Source organism: Desmodus rotundus, chromosome 12 (genome assembly GCF_022682495.2).
Source record: "Desmodus rotundus isolate HL8 chromosome 12, HLdesRot8A.1, whole genome shotgun sequence".
Taxonomy (NCBI): domain Eukaryota; kingdom Metazoa; phylum Chordata; class Mammalia; order Chiroptera; family Phyllostomidae; genus Desmodus; species Desmodus rotundus.
Window position 1 is genome coordinate 15,060,479 of NC_071398.1, and position 26,637 is coordinate 15,087,115.

At 50.9% G+C, this 26,637-nt stretch overlaps 4 protein-coding genes across 13 annotated transcripts in view; 2 read left to right on the forward strand and 2 right to left on the reverse strand.

Annotated features, from left to right (window-relative positions):
* RANBP10 (RAN binding protein 10) overlaps positions 1–1,033 on the reverse strand; it is a 57,946-nt gene extending 56,913 nt beyond the window's left edge. Inside the window, exon 1 of the mRNA XM_024556198.4 lies at positions 768–1,033. Within this exon, the coding sequence (XP_024411966.1) occupies positions 768–1,002 (235 nt within the window). The 5' untranslated portion in view covers positions 1,003–1,033. The remainder of the gene's footprint in view (positions 1–767) is intronic.
* A 334-nt stretch (positions 1,034–1,367) lies between these two features.
* On the forward strand, positions 1,368–14,179 carry TSNAXIP1 (translin associated factor X interacting protein 1). 7 transcript variants are annotated; one of them, XM_024555881.3, is made up of 16 exons: positions 1,496–1,653; positions 5,155–5,269; positions 8,278–8,393; positions 8,539–8,665; positions 9,744–9,837; positions 10,395–10,591; positions 11,004–11,139; positions 11,580–11,749; positions 11,830–11,989; positions 12,076–12,206; positions 12,366–12,491; positions 12,630–12,782; positions 12,890–12,999; positions 13,200–13,326; positions 13,424–13,530; positions 13,746–14,179. In XM_024555881.3, the coding sequence occupies exons 1-16, from the start codon at positions 1,607–1,609 to the stop codon at positions 13,984–13,986; spliced, it is 2,157 nt and encodes a 718-aa protein (XP_024411649.2). In that variant the 5' UTR covers positions 1,496–1,606; the 3' UTR covers positions 13,987–14,179. The 7 variants fall into 7 exon arrangements, with proteins under 7 accessions (XP_053771364.1, XP_045047872.2, XP_053771365.1 ...); XM_045191937.2 differs by lacking the exon at positions 8,278–8,393 and having other exon boundaries at positions 1,369–1,653; XM_053915390.2 differs by lacking the exon at positions 13,424–13,530 and having other exon boundaries at positions 1,369–1,653; positions 13,746–13,825.
* On the reverse strand, positions 14,145–19,861 carry CENPT (centromere protein T). Of its 4 annotated transcripts, none has more exons than XM_045191943.3 (13): positions 19,585–19,861; positions 18,334–18,424; positions 18,107–18,194; positions 17,906–18,002; positions 17,665–17,801; positions 17,500–17,548; positions 17,154–17,302; positions 16,332–16,520; positions 15,711–16,037; positions 15,308–15,449; positions 14,633–14,824; positions 14,441–14,545; positions 14,145–14,357 (listed from the first exon to the last, which is right to left on the reverse strand). In XM_045191943.3, the coding sequence occupies exons 1-13, from the start codon at positions 19,695–19,697 to the stop codon at positions 14,234–14,236; spliced, it is 1,803 nt and encodes a 600-aa protein (XP_045047878.2). In that variant the 5' UTR covers positions 19,698–19,861; the 3' UTR covers positions 14,145–14,233. The 4 variants fall into 4 exon arrangements, with proteins under 4 accessions (XP_045047878.2, XP_045047879.2, XP_045047877.2 ...); XM_045191944.3 differs by having other exon boundaries at positions 14,633–14,800; positions 19,585–19,860; XM_045191942.3 differs by having other exon boundaries at positions 14,633–14,836; positions 19,585–19,859.
* Positions 19,862–23,615: 3,754 nt separating this feature from the next.
* On the forward strand, positions 23,616–25,505 carry THAP11 (THAP domain containing 11). The gene has a single exon (XM_045192007.2). It carries the CDS (start codon positions 23,894–23,896, stop codon positions 24,812–24,814), a length of 921 nt encoding a protein of 306 aa, XP_045047942.2. The 5' UTR covers positions 23,616–23,893; the 3' UTR covers positions 24,815–25,505.
* Positions 25,506–26,637: the final 1,132 nt, after the last annotated feature.

A 26,637-nucleotide genomic window follows, 5' to 3' on the forward strand; every position in this document is an offset into this window, starting at 1 on the left:
CAGCACAAGGAAATGTAAATGGGGACCTCATTCTTCTCTGCTCCATGGCAACTTCACCACTCCATGGCCAGAGGAAGCCCTTACATACTCTAAGGAATAATTAGACAACAACTGAGCAAAAACACATGGACCTCCCACCTTTGGCTCACCTCCTCCTGAGAATAAGCAGCCTTGCCTGAGACTTAGTTGCATACAAACCAAAGGAGGGTACAGGCAATGTGAATGCAAGGGAGAGATTTCCCACTGCTGTTAGCAGTCGTCTCTCCAGGATACAGGCAGCCCACCTGGGAGACCAGGGAAGGAAGAGGCAGCCCTGGAAGACACCCCCCCCCCCCGCAAATTTAGCACAGAACCCAGGAGCAGTCTGTGAGTCTGGCAGGTGAGCAAGCCCCTAGGCCTCTGGCTATTGGCGAAGATATAACCACCCCTTTCTTCAGGCACTGCTGAAACTAAGCAATGGTGAAGAATGGCCCAGATGGAGTTGGAGCCATCCCAGGACAAGAGAAAGGCCCTCGGGTGGAAGGTCCAACCCAGCACTAGGTCTGGACACCTGTTGCAGTTCTCTCGACATTAGGTACCTCTAGGATGAGCAGACGAGGCACTCGACCCTCGGCCTGGTCAGTCCCACCACCCTGGAAACCCGCAGGGGCTAAGGCCTAACTCGGAGCACAGAGCTGGGGAAGGGGCGGGATGGGGTAGGGGATGGGCAGCACAGCCTCCCCACAGAGGCTCTGGCCTTTTCCCCCCGCGGCAAAACAGGCCAATACCTTTGTAGTGGACGCGGAGGTTGCCCTGGGAGAGGCCGATGTAGTTATACTTGTCCTTGGGGCTCCAGGAACGCGGCAGCGGCGTCTCCTGCTGGTTGACCGCGGGGTACAAGCGCTGCAAGCGCCGGCTGAGCTCCTGCTCCCCCGGGGACGGCAGCCCGCCCCCGGCGGCCCCGCCGGAGGAGTCTCCAGCCTGCGGGCTCCCAGCTCCCGGGTCCGCCGTCGCTGCCGCCATCTTGGAGGGAGCTGCTATTGTGTCACTGGGGGCGGGGAGGAGCGGGACCAGATCCGCCCCGCTCAGCCAATGATCCGCAAGTCCACCGGGGCCGCAGGGAAACCGAGTCCGAGCCCGGCACCTCGCTTTGGGCACAGCCACGCCTCGACGCATTTCGAACTCTATATCCCACAATGCAGAGCTCTACAGAGGCGGATCAACGCGGGCTGGTGAGGAACTTTGGGAGTTGTAGTACAAACCTGCCCGGCCATAACCGCGTTCAGCCTAAACTTTGGGACACTGAAAACTACCATTCCCGCTAGCAACGCGGCTCGGGCCCCTAAGTTTAGGTCACTCCCCCCATGGCCTCCGCTTAGCCCTCTGCTTCGGTTCTGGTAGCTAGGGTCAAATCTGCTGTAGTAATTGATTATAAGGGTACCCCGCTCTCAGGTCGGAGCCCACTTTTGCTATATTGCCTTCCTCCGAGCCGCGGGCAAGGGACACGGGGGCGTGACACAACTCTGACCCCGCCCTCGCCATTGGGCTGCTGGGGCCCTGTCTCCATGGCGACGGACTGTACACTACCTCAGCTTCACAGGCCGCGGGTGCCGGCTGTAGGAGAGTCATGGCCTCTCCTGAGCCACCGAGCTCCAGCTTCGCGACCACGTCCAGGTAGGCGCTGGCCGGGCTGAGGGCGGAGAGGAAGGCTTAAATACAGAAAAAGAAAATGGTACGTGATCCGGACCTCTGCACCTCCCGCCTCTGTCCATTGGTCTGGGGCTCCAGCACCATATATCGGTGGTGCAGAAACAATTAGAATCTCGGATGAATTGCCAGCCCAGTGAGGACGTTACGTGTGCTAGGAAAAGGACAGGCGTTCTTGGTCTTCAGTAACAGCTAGCTTGTTTGTATTGAGTGTATGTTATGTGACAAGTGCTTTATATTCCACACTTAACCCTCACAACAACTCTATGAGGTAGTAATATCATCATCTTACAAATGAATAAATAGAAGAGAAGCCTGGAGGGATCATGTGTTTTACATATGTTTGTAAGTGATGGAGCTAGGATTTGAATCCAGCCGTGTGAGACCGAACCTGAGTTCTTTGATAAACTCCCTATTCACCTATTGCTTATGACAAAGATACTTGTCAAATTGCTGGCAGACTCCAAGCAGATCAGGCAGATGCCACAGCTTCAGGGTAGCTCCTGCCTGTATTCAGAGGTGTAGCCTCTGGGGATTGAAAATTAGCCTGGAGCCCTGGCTGGTGTGGCTCAGTGCATTGAGTGCCAGCCTTCAAACCAAAGGGTTGCCGGTTCGATTCCCAGTCAGGGCACATGCCTGGGTTGCGGGCCAGGTCTCCGGTGGGGGGCGTGTAAGAAGCAACCACACATTGATGTTTCTCTCCCTCTCTTTCTCCCTCTCTACCACTCTCTCTAAAAATAAATAAATATGGGGTGGGGTGGAGGGAAGGGGAGAAAATGCAGACAATTGTAACTGAATAAAAATAAATTAATTAATTTAAAAATAAATAAATAAATAAAATCTTTAAAAAGAAAAAGAAAAGAAAATTAGCCTGGGAAGCCACGAAGTATATAGATTCAAACAAAAATTTTGGCTAAATACTTTTCTAGCTTTGGGATCTCAGAGAAGGCCCTTAAAGTTCCAGGCCTCTGCTTCTCTATCTCATACATGGGGATGAAGGCAGCCCACACCACAAACAGTGTTGGGAACATTTAGGCAGAATATGTGACGTTCTCATCATAGCCTTTGCATATAGCAGGCATCCCATAAATGTTGAATGACTGTAGTTTCCCCCCTTCTACTCATTCCCAAAGTAAAAACCTGATCTCACCTAAACTCTTAATTCTTCAAGGTCTGCTGCCTTGACAGGGAAAGCCTGTAAAAGTCAGGAAATTAAGTGCCAATTTGATTATTTGATCCAAAGCTAAGATGAATCTACAAGAACCAGACAGTAAGCTTGAGTGCTGTTACCCAGCCAGGCATGATTTGGGAAATGGCAGCCATGTTTGAAAAGTATATGAAACAGACTCAGAAAGAGTTCCCATGTGTTTCAAGAAGGAAGCATAATGTAATCGCTGAGGTTGAATTTGGTGGCAATACAAAACCTGTCCATGTTCTTCCTTCACCAATATGTGATGATGTACATTGAGCCAGGTTCACTGTTTGCCTTAGAGGCACAGGGGAGGGTGTCCTCCTCCAGCTCCTCACAGAGCAGAGTCAGCATAATGAGGGATAGGCCAGAATTTAGTGCTATCAGTACGTCAGGAGGACCCTCTAAAAGGGGCCTTTGCATTGTGCATTTCCCTGGGGCAGGATTCTCTTCCCCATCGGCTTTCTCCTTTCATCCTCACATTCTGGGCACAGTGGCTTGGTGGGTGGAACTCAGCACTTGAGTTCACTCAGTACTAGGACATAATTATCCCCTGGCAACCTCACTGTCTACTGTTATTTAAATAACTCCATTCTCTCCACCTTTAAAGTAGAAATATAGATGTCTGTTTCCTGCTCCCCCTGAGAATTGGTGTGAAATATTTAATATAATATGGAAGGAACTTGGGGTAGTGAACACATAATATGATATGCAGATGATGTATTATAGAATTGTACCTCTGAAACCTATGTAATTTTATTAACCAATGTCACCCCAATAAATCCAGTAAAAATAAAAAATAAAAATAAAATATTAAAGGAGCATCCTAAGCTTCTTGGATAAGTATATAGTCTCTACCAGGTGTTTTTTAAATTACTATTATTTGCAAGTGTGTTTTTGACTGTTGTCTCCTTTGCCATTCAAATGAACATCTGTTACATACTGAGCTTTTCCACTTGACAACTTCTCAGAATTTGGAGAGTTCCCCAGAATCTTCTTGCTTACCTTTCTGTACGTGGTAGCTCCACCAGAAGTAAGAAAAACAGTTTGGGAAGTTGATTAATCTTGACAGGAAGGTATTGATTTAACCCAACAGAAGTGTTGATCTGCTGTATTCTGTCTCAAAGTCATGAACATCCGAGCAAAACCCTTCCTCTTCCACACCAGCTGCTTATTCGGCATGGTTTGCTCACACTCGCTCGGTTTAGAGACGGTGGAGATTGGAGTTTGGGGTGTCACTGCTCCATGGAGTAGGACTGAGAAACCCTGTGGGGCAGGGTTTCCCAACTGGGATCACTTGACTGCTTTCAACTTCCCTGGAGTTTGAATAGTCCTACTCTCACTTTTATGGACAAAGACACCGAGTATCAGAGGTTAAACCACATGCCCAAGGTCACCAGCTAGCAAGAGGAATGAAGGCAGGAGTCTATCTGACCGCATAAGTCACCCCTCCTCCACACCATGCATGGCTGGAATTACTTCTTCCTTTTCTTTCACCTAGATCTGCTATTCACATGCAGCTCTCTCTGAGGACTTCCTCCCGGAAATGCCTTCCTAGCTGGAGCAAGGATGGCTCTCCCGAGAGGCCTAGGGGTTAAAGACCTTCTTAGAACCCACTCTTCTCCCATCCTGCTGGCATAATTAACTGTGCAGCTCCTTACAGTTTACAGCCTATTTTTGCATATCTCTTTTGCTCTTTTTTAAGCTTCACCACTTTGTAAGATAGGAAAAGCAAGAATTGTCTCCATTTCCTTTGGAGGAAACTGGGCTTAGGGAGGTTAAATGATTTGCCCAAGGGGGATTCTGTTGGAACCACAGATGGCACCCGCCAGGCCCTATCAGCCAATAAGTGTAGGGTTGAGATTCCTGGCTTGTAGACCCCAGACCCTGTTCTTCTTGTCCTATATAGCACCTGCCTTTCTTATCACACCCCGGAGTGTGCCAATCACATACATGAAACTCGTCTCAGCCACAGTGGAACACTGAGTGGAAGTATAGGTCCACAGGGTTCTCTGGGTTCATGGTGAGGGTATAATACCACAGCAGGAGTTGGTGAGACTCTGGTGACGAGAAGGTTTCTGGGAATGTAGGAAACGGGTTGGGCTCAGGGCCAGGAGCTTGTTGGCAGCATCACTGGAAATCTGGAGGCAGCACTGGAAAGACCCAGAACCTGGCTCTGTGATCAGAGGAGGTCATGTCTTGTAGATCTGGAAAGGGCAGAAGTACTCCCCCCCCCGAGGGCTCCGTCACCCACCATTTTCTTCCCCTTCTCTGTGCAGAACACACCTGCGGCCTTTAGGAGTGACCATAGATGACTCCTCCGTCACAGAAACCAACAATACTCAGCAACAGGAACAACAGGAACGCAAGCTTTCTCAGAAACGGAAGACACTGGTTAGTGGCGATGTCCTTTTGGAATCCCAGATGTCAGTCCCCAGATCTTACCTGCTTCCCCTCTCTGCAATACAAAAACACCGCCCACCTGAAACATGCCCCATCAAACGGTTTCTCCCATCAGGGGAGAGTAGCTCACAGAGGCCAAGGCCACCAGGCTTTGAGGTGAGAATGCGCACACTTGCCACACCTCAGCCCAGACTCCCCAGCAGAGAAAGACTCAGCCTGCACCCATGGATATCCCTTACCTGCAACTCAGCATTCTGGAGTGGACCTCATTTCTTCGTCTTTTTTGTAAAATTTATTTTAGAGGCAGAGAGAGAGAGAGAGGGAGAGGTCGATTTGTTGTTCCACTTAGTTGTGCATTCGTTGGTTTCTTCTTGGATATGCTCTTGACAAGATATCAAACCTGCAACCTCGGCATATCGGGACTATGCTGTAACCAACCGAGCTACCCGGCTAGGGCTATGGACTTCATTTCTTCATCCAGCCTGCCATGTGTCAGGCACTGTGCTAGATACAGGGATGGTCCCACCAGATTTGCTGAGGTCCTTCAGGGCTGTGGCGTTTTGTCTTTATGACCCAAGTGCCTGATAGCATTCTTGAGTGTCTGGTAATGTGCCCCATAAATGCTGCGAGGAGGTGTGTGAAGGCAGGGATGCTCTTTCATTGCATTGTGGGCTCTGCATTAGGAGTAAAGGCTCTTTACCAGCCTCAGGAAAGTTCCTTCCTCCGTTCCTCTTCTTTAAAGTTTTTGTGTAAAAATGAATGCTGTCTTACTAAGTAATTTAGGGCTTTTGTTGATACAAGATTTACAGCCCTTATCCAGATCTCACAGATGAAAAGAACACATCTGAGCAAACAGAACTCCAGCTCACAGTGAAGCCCTGTGGGCTGTGTGGTGGTTTTCCTTGTGTGAGTATGTCTTGTGTGGAGGGTTTGGGGGCACATGGATGTGAGGTTGGGGACCTCCAACATGTGGACCCTGACTCCAAGGAGGTGAAGTGGGGTAATATGAACTCTTTGAGGGTCACCAGTTCAATTCCCAGTCTAGAGCACATGCATGGGTTGCAGGCCAAGTCCCCAGTGGGGGGTGCACATGAGGCAACCACATATTAATGTTTCTCTCCCTCTCTCCCTCCCTTCCCCTCTCTAAAAAATAAATAAATAAAATCGTGTTTAAAATGTGGACCCTTTGAGGATACCAACTACAGCCATGGCCCAGCAAGACCCAGTGATTTTAGGTGTCCACTCCCAGATCCCCCTCAGCTGCCACCTACTCAGTGGACCTGTGGCCAAGCTGTTCTGCTCCCTATCTTCCCTGTGGTGGCCGCTATGCTGCGCTCAACCACCAGGGGGCATTGTTCCTTCCTGCCGTCCCCACCCACCATCCACCCACTAGGCCGCCCTTCCGGGTTTCACCTCCCAACCACCAGCTTGCTGAGGCCTTCCCTAAGAATCACATCAATTTTGATAGTCTTTAAAACAAAACAAAACAAAAACTCTTTTTCTGGCTTGACTTTTAAGTTTAGCCAGAATTTTTCATTTCTCATTTTTCCAGTTTGTCTATTTCTACTCGTTTCCTATTTATTTTTAATTTATTATTTATAGTTCTTTTTCTTCTCAAGCAACCAGTCTTAAGCCTTTCTTTTTAACAGGAAAAGAAATTTAAGCAATTAAAATAAATACCTGTGAGTGCTTCTCTGATCGTGTCCCAAACATTTTGAACATGTAATTTTAACATTTCTGTAACATTTTGTATTTTTATTGTAAGTAATAAATGGGTCGGGAAGTCCTGGCAGGTAGCTCTGTTGCGTAGAGCACCATCCCAATGTGCCACAGTTGTGGTTTGATCCCCAGTCGGGGCACACAGGAATCAACCAATGAATGCAGAAGCAGTGGGACAACAAATTGATGTTTCTCTCCCCCTCTCTCCCTTTCTCTCTCCCTCTAAAAAATCAGTTTTTACAAAAAGGGTCAGGAAAAATATGAATTTATTTTTAAATTTCTAAGTGGTCAAATTTTTTAGAGGTATATGTATATTTTTTCAGTTGCTATTTTCACTGCATTGTATCAGCAAGCGCAAGGTGCAGCGGACGGCCGAACCACGTGGGTGTGACGTGCATAGGTCCACTGATGTGCGGGTTTTTTTCAATAAATAAATATATTGGAAAATTTTTAGAGATTTGCACCAGTTTGAAAAAACTCACAGACAAATCTTTGACTTTCTTCTTTCCTTACTTCCTTCTCCCCTCCCTCCCTCCTTCCTTTCATCCTTCCTTTTTCTCTTCTTTCTTTCTTTCTTTCTTTCTTTCTTTCTTTCTTTCTTTCTTTCTTTCTTTCTTTCTTTCTTTCTTTCTTTTTCCTTTCTCTCTCTCTGTCTTCCTCCCTCCCTCCCTCTCCCTCTCTCTCTCTCTCTCCTTCTCTTTTTCTTTCTTTCTTCTTCACCCAATGAGGTACTTCTTTAGATAAAGGGGAAGGGAGGGAGAAAAGATGGAGAGAAACATTGATTGGTTGCCCCCACTGAGGACTGAACCTGCAACCCAGACACGTGCCCCCACTGGGAATTGAACCCATGACCTTTCAGTTTCTGGGACAACACCCAACCAACTCAGCCATACTGGCCAGGGCAAACCTTTCATCTTCTTAATATTTTTCCTCTCTACCTTACTTTATTATAAGAATACAGTATAGCCCTGGCAGGTATAACTCAGTGAATTGAGCACTGGCCTTTGGACTGAAAGATTGCTGGTTTGATTCCCCATCAGGGCACATACCTGGGTTGCGAGCCGGGTCCCCAGTTGGGGAGAGCAAGAGGCAACCAACTGATGTTTCTCTCCTTCTCTTTCTCCTTCCCTTCCCCTCTAAAAATAAATAAATAAAATCTTTTTTAAAAAAGAGAGAGAGGTGTTGGAGTAAATAATCACAAGTGGAGGAAGGAGGATGGAGAGGAAAAGCAGGAAGGGGAGGAGTGTTATCATGGTAATCCCACCTGTACCTTCCTGCAGTCTTTTTGTCAGTCTTCCATTGGCGGCCACCTGTCCCCATGGCCCACATACACCAGTGGCCAGACCATTCTGCATAATCGAAAGCCCTGTTCAGATATCCACTGGAAGAGAACAGGGTAAGCCAGGGTCAGCTGGATGGTGGATGGGCTGGTACAAACCCCACATTGGGCTCAGAGACAGTGCAGGGGTGTGTGCTGCCCCAGACCAAGGATGTTAGGGCCTCCTGGGGTGCCCATCACAACAGCCCACCACCCCCTGCAGTAGCTGGCAGCGGCAGTCCCTGGGCATTACCAAGCCGAGGTATCTGGAGCAGCTAGAGAACTACCTACGCAAGGAGCTCCTCCTGCTGGACCTGAGCACAGATTCTGCCCAGGAGCTGAGGCTGCAGGTCAGAGCCACAGAATTATTGTAGGGAGGGAAGGGAGTGGATGGGAGGAAACTTTACTCCCTAGGAGTGAGCACTTCAGACCTTCAGGAGAAAGCAGCTTGTCCCAGCTCTTTTGGGTTCTCCTTCCTGGTAAGAGAACCATATTCTATGACAAAGCTTTTCCTGTGAGCAGGGAAGGCTGCCAGCATGGAACCAAAGCTCTCCTGAGGCTTGAGTTTCCTTACCTGAGTCAGGTGGACTGGGTGCTGTTTCTCTTCAGTTGTGGTCCCTAGTGCCCACCTTGGATCATTGGATATCAGTGAGTGGAGCCTGAATCCTGGTGCTGGGCAAGCAGGGGTCCTACAGTGTCCACATCCCAGTGAAAATAGCCCCAATCTCCAGGAACTTAGCCCAGACACATAAAAAGAGAGAAATCTAGATGCAACCTAGATCCTGGTACATATTAGGGAGGGAATCACCAAATCCCTACTAAAATGGGAATGATAATGGGGAATCCCTCACTTCTGACTTAGTCACTGACAAAGGCATTTGCTGAGCACCATCTGAGTGCCAAGTCCTGGACAGGGCCTTGTATAAGAGCTCACAGGCTGAAATCACCTCCCCGACAAGAAAGCAGAAGCTCAGCTAACGCATACGGTTATGAAGTGGTGGGGCTGGGATTCAAACTCAGGACTGATTTAAGAGACTGGCTTCCTGGAGAGCCAGAGATAGGGCTCAGGTAGAGAGGGGAAGTCCTGACCCAGGTCATCTGTCAGGTATCAGAGACAGCACCAGGAGAGGGCTCTGGACAGCAGTTGAGAGAAAGAGCTGCCCCTCAGGTCCCTGGCTCTGTGAGACACCTGGGTGGTGCCTGGGGCATTTATTTGAATGTGGGTTGCCTGGCAGCTTCATGCTACAATACTACTAAGCCAAGTAAAGAAAAACTCAGGGAGGAGTAGTGGTGGTGGGGGGGGGGAGAATGCAAGATGCTTGTAATTGAACAACAATAAAATAATTTTAAAAAGAAAAAGAAAAACTCAGATCCCACTGAGGGTGGCAGGTATAGGTCAGGAGGTGACAGTTTCCCTTTTCTTGCCAGCCTTACAGAGAGATCTTTGAGTTCTTCATAGAGGACTTCAAAACATACAAGCCCTTGCTATCCTCCATCAAGAATGCATATGAGGTGATGCTGGGTAAGACTGCAGCCTAGCTGCCTGGACCCAGACTGGAAGAGGCAGAGAGGATCCTACTCTGACTTTCTGGGGCTCTGCAGCAGCACGGGGACAGCTACTAACTGAGCCTTGAGGTCACCAAGACCTGCTTAGCCTTTATGCTTCCACTGTCCTGAGATAGGGCCCCTGACCACCTATCCTTGGGAAACATGGTGAGGCAGTATCTGTGGGAAATAGAGCATCTTTTCTGTTGAGAGTGAGCCCAGGACAGAGGAAGTGCCTCTGTGAAGTAAGGAGGCTCCCCCCAACCAGGCTCGTGAGGTGCCAGGCATGGTGCATGCAAGACTAAAGGCTCTAGGGAGAAAAGGAATAGGTGAGACCCTGGTCCTCATCTGGACTATGCCCTTGGTTTAAAAGCAAATGCGAGAAGGCCTTAAGCAAGGCCAATGCTTTGAATGAGGGAGGAGTAGATTCCTGGAGTTTGTAAGGGATGTAGCCACTCACTGTGACCTTAGGATCAGTGTCTCCTGGTTGTTCTCCATGGCCTCAAAGGGTCTCTCCCACCTGTCCCTGCTTAGCCCACCAGAGGGAGAAGATTCGGGCTCTGGAACCCCTAAAGGCCAAGCTTGTCACTGTGAATGAGGAATGCAATGAAAGGATCCTGGCCATGAGGGCTGAGGAGAGATCTGAAATCTCTCTGCTGAAGAAAGAGAAGATGAATTTGCTAAAACTCATTGACAAAAAGAATGAGGAGAAGATCTCGTTGCAGAGCGAGGTGAAAGGGGACAGCGTGGTGACCAACTCCCTGAATCCCTGCCATCCCAGGGTGGCTCTAGGCCTTGGGCGCCGAGGTAACCCCCTAACTCCCGCCACTCTTCTGCCTGGAATGACATACTGAGCCATCACCTCCCTGGAGCCCCTGCTATCCCCACACTCTGCCTGGACTCAGCACTGGCTCAACATGGCCCCAGACGCCAGCAGAGTCCTGCCCCTTTGCTGCCAGACTTTCTCCACAGGACACGCGGGCACTTTGCTGACTCTCAGGAACAGCCAGTCTCCCTCTTCCTCTAGCTTTCTCATTCCCAGGCCTCGATGGGGCCACCCTGCATACATCCCATCCCCTGTGGTGACTAGCTGCATACAGGGGTCCATAGACATTCCTGACCATGCAGCCACCTCCCCAACAGGTGGCCAAACTGAGGAAGAACTTGGCTGAGGAGTACCTGCGCTACCTCAGCGAACGAGATGCCCGCAAGATTCTCATTGCAGACCTGAATGAGCTACGGTACCAGCGAGAAGACATGTCCCTCGCTCAGTCCCCAGGTAAGCCGGAGGTGGGTTTCTCTCCCTTGAGGAGGTGCTGGAGAGGAGTTGCCGCCACTACTCACCCTGATTTGTTCAACTCTCCTAACATCTGCTCTTTTCGTGACCATTCATGGTGGGAAATGTTCCAGCTGCCACCTGGATCTGTGGCTCTTCTGAGCTGGACTGAGAATCATAGACTCATTGTTTAAGTAGGAAAGAATTTCTGGCAGCTGAGGCAGAAATTGTCCCTAAGGGCAGGACAGACCTGGTACCCCTTGTCCTGGGCTTCTCTGTTTAAGTCCTCAGCCATAGGCTGGTAGCACTGTGGGGAAAGGCCCAGGGGTTCCCAAGCAGGGAGAGCAGAAAGACCTGGGATATACCCTGAGGGACACTCTAACCCTGCCCTGGGCTATCGGCCCCAGAGCCAGGGTGATTCAGGCTGGGATGCCCCCTGGTAGGCATTTGGGGAGAGGACCCCGTGAAGTTAACACTAGCTCTGAAGATGGCCCGGCAAGACCTGGCACGCACGCAGATGGAGCTCAACACCATGAAGGCCAATTTTGGAGATGTGGTGCCCAGGAGGGACTTTGAAATGCAGGAGAAGACCAACAAGGATCTTCAAGAGCAGGTGCTGGGGGGCAGGCAGACCAGACAGGGTAGGGCAGGGCCATGCAGGTGGGTAGCAAGAACCAATCACCTTGCCCACAGCTGGACAGCCTGAGGGACGACTATGAAGAGGTCCGCAAGGAGCATGAGATACTGCTGCAGTTGCACATGAGCACAGTAAAGGAGCGGGACCAGTTTTGTTCTGAGCTGCAGGAGATCCAGCGCACCTCCACACCACGGCCTGATTGGACCAAGTGTGAAAGTAATGATGGCCATTGAAGGTAGATGGGGTCCCAAGGATTGCTCAAGTGTGTGGTCCGGACTTCAGCATCCTCCCTCCACTTGCAGGTGTGGTGGCTGGGGGCTCAGATCGCTGGCACATGCTGGCCGAGGGCAAGAACAGTGACCAGCTTGTGGATGTGCTCCTGGAAGAGATTGGCGAGATGCTGCTCCGGGAGAAAGACTTCTTCCCTGGTCTGGTAGAGTAGTCCCTGGGCTCAGAAGGCTTGTGGCCAGAGTCAGAATGGCCAGGCCTTGCTGTTGAGACTTGAGGTTTTGGGGGAACCCTCTGGGGCTCTGCCCTGCTTGAGGTGGGGCCACAGGTGAGCTCAGTGAGGAGCTGACATTCTCCCTTCCAGGGCTATGCGGAATCCATCCCCACTTTCCTTCGGTTTGATGGCCTTGTGGAGAACAAGAAGCCAACAAAGAAGGATGTGGTAAACCTGCTCAAGGATGCCTGGAAGGAACGTCTTGCTGAGGAGCAGGTCAGACCTCACCAGCCATTCTGGCCAGGTGTAGCCTCCAGAGTCCTCTGAGGGGGTTCCCTCGAGGTGCTAGGGAGCAGGGTGGAGGGCCACCCAACTGTAGGATGGCTAACGAAGCAATCTTCCCCTACCCTGCAGAAAGAGAAGTTCTCAGATTTCTTCTTCAGTTTCCTGGAGCGTCGCTTTGGGCCTGCTGATGCCATGGCATGGGCTTACACCATTTTTGAAAATATTAAGCTCTTCCACTCCAATGAGATCATGACTCAGTTCTATACAATCTTGATGGAAAAAGTGAGCTTGGGTCTGGCTCCCCACCCTTTTCCCCCAACACAGGATCAGCTCTGTCTCTACTGCTCCAAGAAGGGACAAGTCAGTCATTGCTTCCCTCCCGCCTGCAGATGAGCGAAAGTGTTTATGTCAAGCACAAGGAGACGGTATCACAGCTGCTGAAGGAGATGACAAATGCTGACAGTCAGAATGAAGGGCTACTAACTATGGAGCAGTTCAGGTGAGAGGCTGGCCAGGCTCCCTCCAACTCCTGCCCATCATGTCCTCTGGCCAGGCTCCCAGATGTGCAGGGGAACAGAGAACCCGGTGGGAAGGGCCACAGCCTTAATGCTGGCTACTTTTGTGTGCTAGTAGGGCTGGAGAAAGGGTGCAGGCAGATGCGTGGACAGGCCTCAGCCAGGCCCTGGTGTCTCCCTACAGCACTGTCCTTAGGAGCGCCTTCTCCTTCAAGAACGAAGAGAGAATTCAGGAGCTGATGGAGGCAGCAGGCTGGCATTTCAATAGCAGCAATGCAGACTTGCTCAGCTACCACTCATTGTTTATGGAGGTGGGTGGGTGGGGGTCCAGGAACTTGCCTAGTCCTACCCTAGCCTCTGCTAGGTCCTAGTACATGTGCCACCACCCTGTTTTACGGTCCCTCCCAGGATGAGGAGGGCCAGAGTACGCCCTTTGTGCGGATGCTGTGGGAACAGTACGTAGATGAAAAGGATGAGTATTTACAGGAGCTAAAGCAGGAACTGGGCCTGGAACTGTGAGTGACCCTGGGGCCCTTAAGCCCACTTAGCTATAGGAGAGTTCCACAGGCTGGGCCACAGGGTGGCATCTTAAGCCCCTGGTCTCCCTATGTACTGAGCTTGTTGCTGGGCACTACATATTGCTCAAGCCTGCCAGAAGGCATCTTGGAGTCTGGGGTGCAGGATTGTGGGCAGTATCAAGGCCTTATCTCTCTCTTTTCTTGTGGGGTAGCTATGAAGAAGTGACCTTACCCAAGGTACGTGAGGCCCTGACGAGCATTGATTCCAGCCTGGACAAGCAGACCCTGAACAGCTATTTGAGCCAGGCCTTCCAGTTCCCTCTGACAGAACTGCCAGAGGAGAGTGAGGAAAAGGAAGAGGAAATTGTGATGAAACTCCAGACTGTTCTGGTACGGCTTCAGATGATTGACATCAGGCGCAGGGGGCCTCGGGAGCAGGAGCCTACAAGCTAGGGCCACTGTGAGCAGCTAACCCCTGACATTCAGTATAAAATTGTTTGTCTGAACCCGTGCTATTCTCCAGGTTATGCAAGGGAGTCAAGGGGAGGGGGCCGGTCTCTGCCTCCAGGATATGTATCAAAACACAGCATATTATGTTTGTGACACTTTATTGATGGTAGGGCGTGGGGAGGAGACCTGGAAGAGTATGTGGGGCCAAGGGGCCCCCAGTGGGGACAGGACAGGTGTCAAGGCCTGTCTACTACTGAGCAGGGAAGACAGCGTTGCCACTGAATGCACAAGGGATGAGGAGCTGCCGGTACTGCAGGGGCAGGTGCCGTTCCACAAGCACGTGCAGGGAGACTTGGTCGGTGACCAGGCCCTGCCTGCAGCAGAACAGGACAGAGACGTAGTCAACATCAGCATCAGCATTCCCACAACCAGAACCTCCCTGCTTCCACCCACTTACCGTCGCATCAGCAGCTCCAGGTCCTCTGGCCTCACAGTCTTGCGGCCAGCATGAGCAGCAAATACCTCCAGGTCATCACAAAGATGTTGAAAATACTTGTCCAGGCTGCCAAGAAGGTTGGGGTAGAAGAGAGTGAACAGACTATTCATGATCTGAGGAGCTCTTCTCCCCACCCCAGGGTCCAGGACTCACCACTTCTCCACCATCTCAAGAGCCGCCTTCTCCATGGGCATTTTAGCATAGAAGCTGAAAAGCTTAGCATAGTGGCTCAGTCCGGTCTTGTAAGGATCTTGACGGAGTCTGGGGCCAGCAGTTCGGGCCCTGGGAGGACGCCTGGCTGATAGAGGCTCTGAAGACAAGCTGGGAGCAGGAATGGACTGCTGCCTGAAAAGGCCCCTAATCAAAGATAAATCTTGCTGGCTCCTGCCAAGACTGGGGCCCTTGTGCTCCTTAACTAACCTGGGCCAATAGCTCTAACCATCTGCTGGGGGGAGAATGGGAACAGGGGCCACGTAGATGCCTTGTCTTTCCTTGGGGACCTGACCCTCCACAGTCTAGACCCAATGAATGTCCCAGTCTAGCCTCATCATACAAACTGGTATTTGCTCAGACCCATGACCCTTAGGCCTCAGCATGGACATCCCTCCCCTTATCCCATTGTTACATGTCTGATTCTGCTAAGCCTCCTCTAGGAAACCATCTCTGACCTAGCCACTTCCCACTACCCAGGCTCCTCTGAGCCCCTGGAGGCAGACACAGGATGATGTGCTCTCAGTGAGTCCCACCCAGCCCACCTAAGGTGCTTTGCTGGGTAATCATCTGCATACCAGTAGGAACAGGGATAACCAGGTGGTGCCCAATGCCAACCTCAGTGCCTGCCCTCTCCCAAGAGGCCCATGTGGAACAGGGTCACAGGATCTTGCAGTGCTAGTCGGTGGGGCTGGCTCAAGAAACTCGAGTTGCCTGGCCTGCTGAAACTCTAGGGTGGTGGAGGTCAACTCTGGACTTCCTGTAGAGAAAGGACAGGATTACAGGGGCTCAGGCCTAACCATTTCACACAACCCTGAAGGCCCACAGCCTCCTTGTCCTGTTCATCGAGGGCCCCATCTAGCTCTGGCCAGCCAAGCAAGGGGCACCTCAGAGTCTCCTAACACTATCTGTGCTCAAAAAACAACCCAGGGAAAAAAAAAACAACAGGTAAGGCTCTCCTCCAAGGCCAGGGACTGTCACTTACCCACTCACCCCCTGATCCCCGCACTGGGCCCTTTACCTGTCCTACCAGTAGTGTCCTTATCCCTTGAAGATCTTTCTGGCTCCTTGGCCTCAGTGGCCCCCCAGGATGCCTCTGCTTCTATCCCTTCTTCGTGTCTCTCAGGCTCTTCTGCTCTGGCAGATCCCTGTGCTCCTGCTGCCTCCTCCATGTCACTTACGCTCAAGCTTTCTTCCATCACTTCCTCTGCCTCCTCGCCAACTCCAGCCCATAAGGGCTGCAGTCCATCTTCTCCAGAGCTACTATCGCTGGTGTGTGGGAAGCCCATGGCAAGGGCATCAACCTCCTCTGCCTTTCCTACCAAAAGTTGGGCTGGTTTGCCAGGACCTGAATCAAGGGCAGAGAATACAGGCTGCAGAAGCAGTAGCCCAAGGCTGTAGCCCTGAAAAGTGTGAGGATGGAGTAGTAAAACCTAGCCGAGGCTATCAAGGAGAGGCCAGAGGCAGCCCCAGGGTACTGGTTTGGAGTCTCATGGCCACACGCTGACTCTACACTTGGATGGAGGAGAAATTAACGGCTATGGGACTGAGGGGACTCATGGGTCCTGAGGAGAGAAAACTACCAGTACCAACTCTTGTCCGAGCTTTGCTTGGCTCCAGGCCACCTGCCTCACATACTCACTGTCGTTCTGCAGCCCAGGCCCACTGCTCCATGTCCTGCGACCAACAGTCCTCTCAGCAAAGAAAGAAGGGCAGGGGAGGGAGTGGTGTGCCCTGGGGGAACGGCCAATCAAAGGCTGGGAGAAGGGCTGGGTGTCCTCCAACACGGTGTCTATTGGCAGGGTAGCAACAGGAGTTCTGAGGCTGTCACCTGGAGATCAAGGGCCAGATGGCACTCAGTGTACTCCTGGCCTACCTGCTGCTACCTGGTCACCAGGGCTTAGCCATACATGGGCCCCATAAGTCTGCACCAAGTAGCCTTCCGAGAGAGAAGACTACATAGCACTCTTACCTCTCTAATACAGCTCTTCTTGCTTACCTTCCTGCTAAGCTGGCATTTCCAGGCTTCACTGCTTGCCCCACCCAAACTGCCCACCCATGCCTCCACTCTCGACTTCTCCCTCTCCTTGAAACCCTCCTCTTGCCCTGGTGACTTGTCTTCTGGTATCAGGTTCCCAGGTCAGTTTGACTGGCCAGCTGATCCTGATACTTGGCCCCTTTCAACCTCCCAGGAAGCTCCAGCCACCCCTTTCCTACCCATAGCCTTGTAGCTCCTCAAGGATATGGGGTCCTGGAAGACCCTGAGGGACTAGGACAAGGAGCTACCAAGACAATGGCACCTTATGGAAAGAAAGCAGAAACTCCTTATACACCTACTGGCCAGATTTGTTCACTGTCCTTGACCCAATGAAGAGGGGAGCAACCCTGAACACAGTAGCACCTCCTATCTGTCATGTGGGGAGAGCTTTCCCCACAGGCTGGAAGAGGGAAATCTCAACCTCACCTGGAAGAGCCAAGGCCACAGAGGTACTTTGCAGATCCTGCAAAAATGCACCCATATCTACAGCTCGGCGTGTAGGAGGTCTGCGGGCCAAACCAGGCCTCTGCACTGATTGTGGCGGGGGAGGTGTGGCAAAGGCCAGGTTGAGGGAGCTGGTACAGAGAAGAGGCATAAAAGAAAGTCAGCTACCTAAGGCCTAGCCCCCTACCCGTTTCTCCACCCGCCCTTGTGCTCTCATCTTTTAGAACACGGCTACCATGCTGTGATGCTAACACTGGCAGGGAGCAGTATGGCCAGAATCCATTCTAGTCTGCCCTTTCCCCCCAATCCCCAGAACAGGCAACAGCACCTGGCGAGGGAGGAGACACCAGCATTCCCACGAGGTTCTGTAAGAGGACCTAAAGAGAAAGAACTGTAAGTTACCCAGGCTCATGATAGTCTTCTCTCAGACCGCCTAAGCTTCTACAGAGGACAGGCGCGAGAGGATGGCCATGGGTGTTGCGCAGGGCCTCACCTGGGGAGGGAGGCAGTCCCTGGTCCACTCCTTGCTGAAACACTGACAATCTCAGCCTCTGCTTCCTCTTGCCAAAAGTCAGCAGACTTGGAGCCAGGGTTGTGGGGGGTTTGAGTTCAGGAAGCTGTAGCTCCAGGCTATAAGGATGGAGCTAATCTCAGACAGGCCAGAAAGCCCAAATACAGCTTTTGGGACCACCAACAGGCTTCCCAACCCCAAAGGGAAAGAATTCACCATGCACCTGCCCCGACTGCTTTCCCGGCTGGAGGACTGGATCACCTGTGGGGCTGGCACTGGCTTCACCACTGACTCTGGCACGACCATGGAAGATTCCGGTGCTGTAGAAATAAGAAGAGGGTGGGACTGGCAGGGCTCCCTGCCCTGAATGAGGGATACCATGGGTCGATGCCTGACTCTGATCAGCAGACCAGTGCTCACTTACCAGTTAGTAGAATATTCTCAAGCAGAGTTCGGGGTGTCTGTTCCTTCAGACGTCCACTGGTTTGAATGTGGGCCAATCTGCCAATAGACTTTGGGCAAAAGCACCAAGCAAACAGTCTATTCCTTTGCCTTGGAATTCCCTCTAGGTGGGCTCCAGAACAGAGTTAGACCTTGGGGCCCCCTGAAGGCAGCCAGAGTCCTATAGTGGTCAGTGAGTTGGGCACTTACCCTGGCTCCACGGGAACGCCGCCTGGCAGTAGTCTTTCTTTGGCTCCTCAGCCTCATAGAGAAAGGTGTTTCAAGCAGGGCTCTCTGGGCACTGTTAAAGACCAGCAGCTCTGAGAATTGTGTAGGAAGGGGGAACTAGAGGGTGCAGAGACGTGTCTTCATCAGGGATCTTGGCCTGAAGACTTTTCCCCTCCGTGCCAGGGACCCAGAAACCACTGTCCTTCCCATAGCCTGTTCCCAGCTCTATGTCACTAGGGTTGTGGCTGGAAAGGAGCCCAAGGGGTATGGGAATAGAGAGAATATGATGACCCAGTCACAGAGAGGAGCTGAGGAAGTTTACCGAGATGACTTTGGCAGAAATAGGGGTTAGTCACACTGACAAGAGAAGTCATTGGAAGAGTATCCATTCCAGACATTAAAATAATCCCAGAAACATTTAAATATTTTTAAACCTTCTAAGTACTTCTCAGGGTCTGACAGCAACCTCCACATACATGGATCTCTCCAGCCCTAGTCTCTCCAGTCCAATCTCTCTCAGATTCCAGAACCAAGCAAATGTTCCCAGAGCACAGCTCCCACCTCATTAACATTGGTCGAAAACCTCTGCTGTAATGCATGGCTTTCCATTGCCTATAAAGGAACTGCACTGCCCCAGTCTGGCAGATGCCAACTTCTACACCCTCTGCACCAGGAGCTCACCAGCTTTCCCTCTCAGACACTCCCACCACCAAGTCAGGCCAAATTCATGTTGCCTAGCAAAGAACCTTTCCAGTTCCTGCCTCCCGACTTCTGCCCAGGCTGTGCTCCCCAGCTCCTCTCCCATCTCCCAGCTGGGAACTACAAGGACAGTAGGATTGAATGTGCAGGGAAAGGAGGGACCATCTGGGAGGCAGTTCAGAGCAGATTCCTTGACATACTCTGGGCTGGTTTGGGGTAAAGTGGCCTAGAGAACAGGGCAGAAGGCAGGATTCTGAACGCCTATCCTTCACTTCCAGAGGCGGACCACCTAAAAACGCGAGCATTGTTGAACCCTAGTCCCGAGACCTGGCGGCCTGGAGTTCTGGGGGTTGGGGCACGAACAAATGACCCGAGTCCATCTATGGACGTGGAACCAGTTTTCAGAGTCTTGGGCTCTGCAACTCTCTGAGATTCAGTGTCCTTCTCCAAACTGGGTCAGAGCTGGATCACACCGAGACCCCACCCGCCAGTCCCTCCGGTTGCTCACGGGCTTCGGGTAGTGCCCTCACATACCTAGCCCGAGTCCTTTGGGGGCGCCGCGGGGTGTGCGGGTCCTCTGTATCCAGCACGCGCCGCAGCAGCGTGCGCGTCGTAGGCTCGCTGTCAGGGATGTTGCCGTCCGCCATCGTTTCAGAGGTTCGCTTCCCAACTGTTTAGGGTAGCGGCGACCGCCGACTTCCCGCCGTCGCATTTAAGCCTACTCTCGCGAGGCTGCCGCACAGCTCCACGGGAACTGCAGTTTTAGCTCTACCTCCCCGTGTTCCGGGGCGTGTACAAAGGTGACTGCAAACGCTGAGAGTGGAGTCGGTTTTACCAGGGAGTGAGCCTGGGCGAATGTGTGCAAACAATCGAAGCTTGGTTTCCTTTTAGGTAAATTGAGGATGATACCCACCTAATAACGGGCTTGTAATGAGTCAATGAGGTGATGTTTAACTCAGGATTTGATACATATGAAGTCAGGCCATCAATGGTGGTCACTTTTTAAAATAAAACCTATTATTTAATTTTTTTATAAAATTCTTTTGAAGATTTTATTTATTTACTTTTAGAGAGAGGGGGAGGGAGAGAGAAACGTCAGTGTTGAGAGAGAAACATTGATGGGATGCCTCTCATAGGCACCCAGTCAGAACGAACTGCAACCTAGGCTAGGAATGCTGGGGTATGCTAGGAATCAAAGCCCCGACCTTTCAGTTTGCAGGATGATGCCCAACTACCTAAGCCACAACGATCAGAGCTTACTTTATTTTTTTTTATTGTTGGCACTATTACAGATGCCCCCCATTCCCCCCCCCCACCTTTCTCCCCCTCTACCCACCTCTCTATCCCCCTTGGTGCTCACTGTTAATACCTCTCATTCCTCTCTGGCTCTCTGAAGGTAAAGCAACACGCTTGGGGGAGGGAAAAACAATCTCATCCTACAAGTGATTTGGCCAGATTTGCATTTGTAAAGACCACTCCGTAGGCTCGTTATCAAAAGAGACCAGTTTGCAAGGCTTGGAGGCTAGTGGGCTGTGTGTGATTGATTAGTCAGAATAAGCGCAATTTCGAGATGAAATCCCCTCTCAAAAGTTCTGTTAATGCTGGCGACTCTCTTACCATATTTTTCACCAATTGATGCCCCCTCCCACCTTAAATGTTCATGGGCTCTGATGTAGAACTTGAGTTCTGAGCCTCCCAACTTGTTCTCCTTTTTGCTCTAAAATCAGGTGTAGTAGAGTTATTTGAATATCCACGGGCATATCTGCGCTTGAGTTAAAAAATAAAGCAAAGAAAAAAATTAGATTCTTGCCCTGACCAGGTAGCTCAGTTGGTTAGAGCATCCCAATACACTAAGGTTTTGGGTTCGACCCCCTAGTCAGGGCACATCATTAACCAATGAATACATAAGTGGAACTACAAATTGATGTTTCTTCCTTCCTCTCGCTGTTTATGAAAATAAATCAATAAAAAAATTAGATTTTTGCTTCTCAAAGAGAATTGCAGAGAAAAAGCATATCAATATTTCCTTTTTAAAAAGATTTTATTTATTTTTAGAGAAAGGGGAAGGGAGAAAAGAAAGAGAGCGAGATACCTCAGTGTGTGGTTGCCTCTTGCACACCCCCAACTGGGGACCTGGCACGTGCCCTGACTGGGAATCGATCCGGCCAGCACTCAACCCACTGAGCCACTCAAGATTTCTTGTCATTAAGATCTGATCTCTGTGTTATCTCACTGAACTTGCCAGCCCTTTGCAGACACATTTCCATGGTCACCATGGAAATAATTTACTTATTTCTATTTACTTATTTATTGTAAAGCCTTGAACTGGATAATATGAAAAAAAAATCTTTTCAAAAGTTTGAGACACGAACTGAACTTACTTTTTGCACAGTATTATTCCATGCATTTACATAATTGATTAAACTTTGTATTTACTACTTGTTTTAAAAAAAATGCTGGGCTCCTGAAATGAGGCAAGGGGTGAGAGATTGGCAAGGGCCAGACCATGTAAGGCCTCGCAGGATCTGGAAAGAACTTTGGACACTGCTATAAATGCAATGGGCCACTGGTGGAATTTAAGCAGAGACATTACGTAATCATATTTTCTTTGGCAGCCACATGGACAACAATAATGTAGGAGAGGCAAGACTGGAATTAGGGAGACCTGTGACAGGTTTTTGCCTTTCTCAGAGGTGACAGGGTAAAGGGTAGGCAGGGCAGTGGGGTGGGGAGAAAGCCATGCATTTCCAGGTATGTTTCAAGTGCAGAAGATTGAGTGTAGATAAGAGGTAATTTTATGTACTAGAAAGTAGAGTTTTATCAAGCATAATCTTCAACGTTGTGTGTATAAAGAAATTATATCAATTTGTCCTCTCACCAATATTTTTTGAGCAAGGTAGGCCTTGAGACAGGTAGGAGTAGAACCATATCAGTAACTGTATGACACTGAAAATACGTAACATATGCAATAAGCTTTTGCTGAATTTTATCTCTACTACACACATTTTATAAACATTTCACCATAACAAAACGTATATTCGTATTACCATTGTACAAATGAATGCACATCTTTCACTTTGGCTACACATACCAGAGAATGCATTTCTGAATTTGAAGGAATTTAAGCTGGGGACATCAGCTGCATAGGCCAGGAGTGATGGTACATTCTCCTGTAATGGGTCTGTGAAACCCATTTTTTCCCCCATTGTCCTGTATTTTTCTACATTTCAGATATGGGTTCCTTTCATAATAAAAAAGAAGAAACTAAAAAAGTTAGCTTGGAATGTTATTTTCTTTTATGAGCTTTTAAATGCCCAATCTATTTTGTTTTATATTAAATAATTACAAATAATATATACTAGGCTTCAATTTCATACCCGTGGTCTGTAATCAGGAGAGAAAAAACAACAACAACAAAAAAAAACCGAGGAGGAAAAGTCAGGAGAAAGGTGAAGAGCATGAAGTAGGACAAAGGGGGAACTTCCCAAGGGAAAATTAGCTTGCAGGTAATTCCCCCGGACGACTGCCTGGCCTCCTCTCCGGTTTTTCCACAGCTTCTCTTGCCCTTTTAAACATTTTTCCCACAGAAGTCGAGGGAGGAGGGAAGTTCCTTGTTAAACTCCTGTCCATCCTCTTGTTTAACACCTTTTAACAGCTCTCAGTCACCTGCAGATTAAAATCCCACATTTTTTAACATGGCTCAGTTTGCTACCTTCCAGCGGCTTCTCCTACCCCGGCCGCCCCCTTCTAAGCATTTTAAGAGCAGAGCGTAGCTTTTTCTTGCTTTTATGGGCTGGTTTCCGGTGCAAGAACTAGCTACTCCTCCCCATCCTAACTTTTCCTCGTTTTTTTCTTCCTGGGCCTCTACTTCCCATTTTCTCCTCGGTCTAGTTCATTCCTGCGGAGCGTTTATTTCTGTATTAGACATTCATTCGCGTGCATTCATATCTATTATCCAAAAGCCGGGTCCTCATCCTTCTAGGTGGTCGGGCGTGATGGGTCTGGCTCCTGTAAGGTTCCAAACTCCTGGCACTGTGCCCGGCACACAGTAGGCGCCTACTGGTCACGATGTTTCGGTCAGTAAGTACGTAAATCAACGCAAGCAGTGACTGAGTATGGGGAAAGTCCCCAACGAAGAATAAAAGGATCCTAACGTCTTTAGGGGTACTGAGGCCCAGATCCCCCGACCCTACTCCCACAGGAATGCATCACCACCGCCCAAATCCTGGTCAGCAGTAACCTGACCTCTCCCTTAGGCGGCACTCCAGACCAGAGCCGACGAGTTCAGCGCAGGGCATTACGGGACCTGTAGTTTCCGGGAGGCGTATCCCAAGGCGCTTGCGCGCCGGAGGAACGCGCGCCGCCCGGCCCCCATCAGGATTTCGGGTCTTTTAAAAGAGCGGTCCAGGCGACAGCGTTCCAACCGAATACGCCTCTTTAGTCCACCTGGATGAGCCAGGTCAGGCAAAGAATCTGCTGTGCGTGGGCTGTTGCGGTGTCCTAGAAAGCGGCCGGAATAAGCATTCCCCACTCCGGAAGTGAGCAGCCCCTGGCGCGGTGCATTGTGGGGGGCGTAGTCCTTCTTCCCAGGCGGTCCTTCGCGGCGTCCCCGGGGCCGACTCCCGAGCGCAGGCGGGCGGCCTGGCTAGCTGCGCGGCGCGGGCCGGCGGGAAGCTTATTCTGGGCACGGGACGCCGGGTCAGGCGGCTGCGCCGGGCGAAACTAGTGAGAAGCCGCTAAGGCCTCGCGCGGTGCCTCCCGTCGAGGGGCGGGCGGACGGCGGTGGACGACCGGGCCGTCGAAGGGCTCAGGAGGCCGGTGGGCCGGGCCGCGCGGCGCAGCCATGCCTGGCTTTACGTGCTGCGTGCCGGGCTGCTACAACAACTCGCATCGGGACAAGGCGCTGCACTTCTACACGTTTCCCAAGGACGCTGAGTTGCGGCGCCTCTGGCTGAAGAATGTGTCTCGCGCTGGCGTCAGTGGATGCTTCTCCACCTTCCAGCCCACCACGGGTCACCGTCTCTGCAGCGTACACTTCCAGGGCGGCCGCAAGACCTACACGGTGCGCGTCCCTACCATCTTTCCGCTGCGCGGCGTTAATGAGCGCAAGGTAGCGCGCAGACCCGCTGGGGCCGCAGCCGCCCGCCGCAGGCAGCAGCAGCAGCAACAGCAGCAGCAGCAGCAACAACAACAACAGCAGCAGCCGCCGCCGCCTCCGTCGCCGTCAGCCTCCGCTGCCCAGACCGCCCAGTTGCAGCCGAACCTGGTGTCTGCCTCTGCGGCTGTGCTCCTCACCCTTCAGGCCGCCGTAGACAGCAGCCAGGCTCCTGGATCCGTGCCTCCGGCGCCCACTACTCCCACCGGAGAAGATGTGAAGCCCATCGATCTGACGGTGCAAGTGGAATTCGCGGCCGCAGAGGGTGCAGCCGCCGCGGCCGCCGCGTCGGAGCTAGAGGCTGCCACCGCAGGGCTGGAGGCCGCCGAGTGCCCTATGGGCCCCCAGTTGGTGGTAGTCGGGGAAGAGGGCTTCCCTGATACTGGTTCCGACCACTCGTACTCGTTGTCGTCAGGCACCACGGAGGAGGAGCTCCTGCGTAAGCTGAACGAGCAGCGGGACATCCTGGCGCTGATGGAGGTGAAAATGAAGGAGATGAAGGGCAGCATCCGCCACCTGCGTCTCACCGAGGCCAAGCTGCGGGAAGAGCTTCGCGAGAAGGATCGACTGCTGGCCATGGCTGTCATCCGTAAGAAGCACGGAATGTGAACAGGTTCCTCTGTGGCCTGTGGGACTCCCCAGCCCCTGCCAGCTTAGGAGGCTTGCAGGCCGTTGTTGCAAACTACCGTTTTCCTGGGACACTGGTTGACTGTACTGAGGCTTAGGGCAGCTGGACTGTTGCTGGTTACCTGGCACCCTCATTTCCTCCTGATGTCTGGAACCTTGGACTCTGCACTGGTGACACCAGCAGTTATGACTTTGTCTTCCCCCTCACCTCACCCTCAGTGTATGTTGCAGGTTCTGGTTAAGCAGAGGCTTAGGAACCGCTGAACTTGAAACTTATCCTCTAGGGCTGCAAATGGGATGCCCAGGGACTATGGGTTTGGGAGGACAACACCTTGAGGTTGGCCAGCAATCAGAGACATTCTTCTGTGTGTAGTGATAAGGGAGCCAAGTGACATCAGTTCTCCTTTTCATGCTTTTCTTCCCCAGGTGCAGCCTGTGATTCTGATGGGGACTGGCAGTTCTGTGCCTCAGCCTCCTAAGACCTCCCTCCCCAGGAGGCCACCTGCAAGGGGATCTAGGTGACATGCTGGTGGAGATCCAGCTTGCCAGGGACTTAGGTTTATCTTGTTATGTTTGCTACTGGTTACAAATTCTATTTTCTGTACAATTAGTTAGACTAAAGTTTTCACTGTGTGTGTTTGGCAAATGAATTAAACAGAAAGTAAGGTTTTTATTTGGGTTTCGCCATTTTATTTTCATAAGTACTCGGCTAGTGGCCCTGAAACATGGGGAAATAGGCGTCAAGGCCTTAGGTCACAAGGACCAGACCAGGCTCACCCTGGGAGCAGAGACGGTCTCTCCATAAAGGAGTTCTAAGCACATGGACCCTGGCTTCTTAAGGTCCTCACAGATTTTCTGGTTCAACTCCTGCCAGTTTGGAAACCAAACTGTCCCAGTTTGTCCATGAGTTAGCAGCCTGTGTCCTTTCAACAGGGAGAAGGAGCAACTGAGAACTAAACTGAGTTGTGACAGCCTGCTTCTCTGAGGGTTTTGAATTCCTCATGAGTTTTCAGCTCACCATTATAGCCCTTAGCCTAGTACAGTGCCTGACACACTTGGGCGTACAATTACTCAAATCAGTGAAGACCGCAGCTGGAACCAGCCTTGGCTCCTGCAGGCACAAGGACTCTTGTAGAAATACCTTTGGCCTTGGTACTCTTTCATTATGAAGGAGCTAGGTCCATAGAAGGCTTGTAGGAGTTGGGATTTGTGACTCTGGCTTATTTTCTAGGCTGCTTCCATGTTTTGTTTTTTTTTTTTTTTTTAAGATTTTATTTTAGATAGGAAGGGAGGGAGAAAGAGAGGGAGAGAAAAACATCAATGTGTGGTTGCCTCCTGCTTGCCCCCCCACACTGGGGACCTGACCTGGCCCACAACATAGGCATGTGCCCTGACTGGGAATCGAACCAGTGACCCTTTGGTTTGCAGGCTGGCACTCAGTCCGTTGAGCCACACTAGCCAGGGCTGCTTCCATCTTTCTTTAGATTGGATATTGTAGGGATGAGATGACATTTTTATATATAGTTCCAAGTAATTTTGCTCAAATCCAGTGGGGAGAAGCAAATGCCTATAGTGCTAGCCCTGTTTACAATGGGTGTTTGGCACAAATGGACAATTCTTGGGCTCCAGAAAACATCATTCCTTTATCTGTTACTTCAGGAAAAAGCCACTTGCCTGGAGATTTACCCTGTGGCTGCAAACTAAAAGGACTCTAAAATGTTTCTCAGGCTCTGCTCTCTCCCTTGGCACAGACTTGAGAAACAAGTCTTTGGTGGGGAAGAGGAGTGGGACATAGGTTGTGAGGG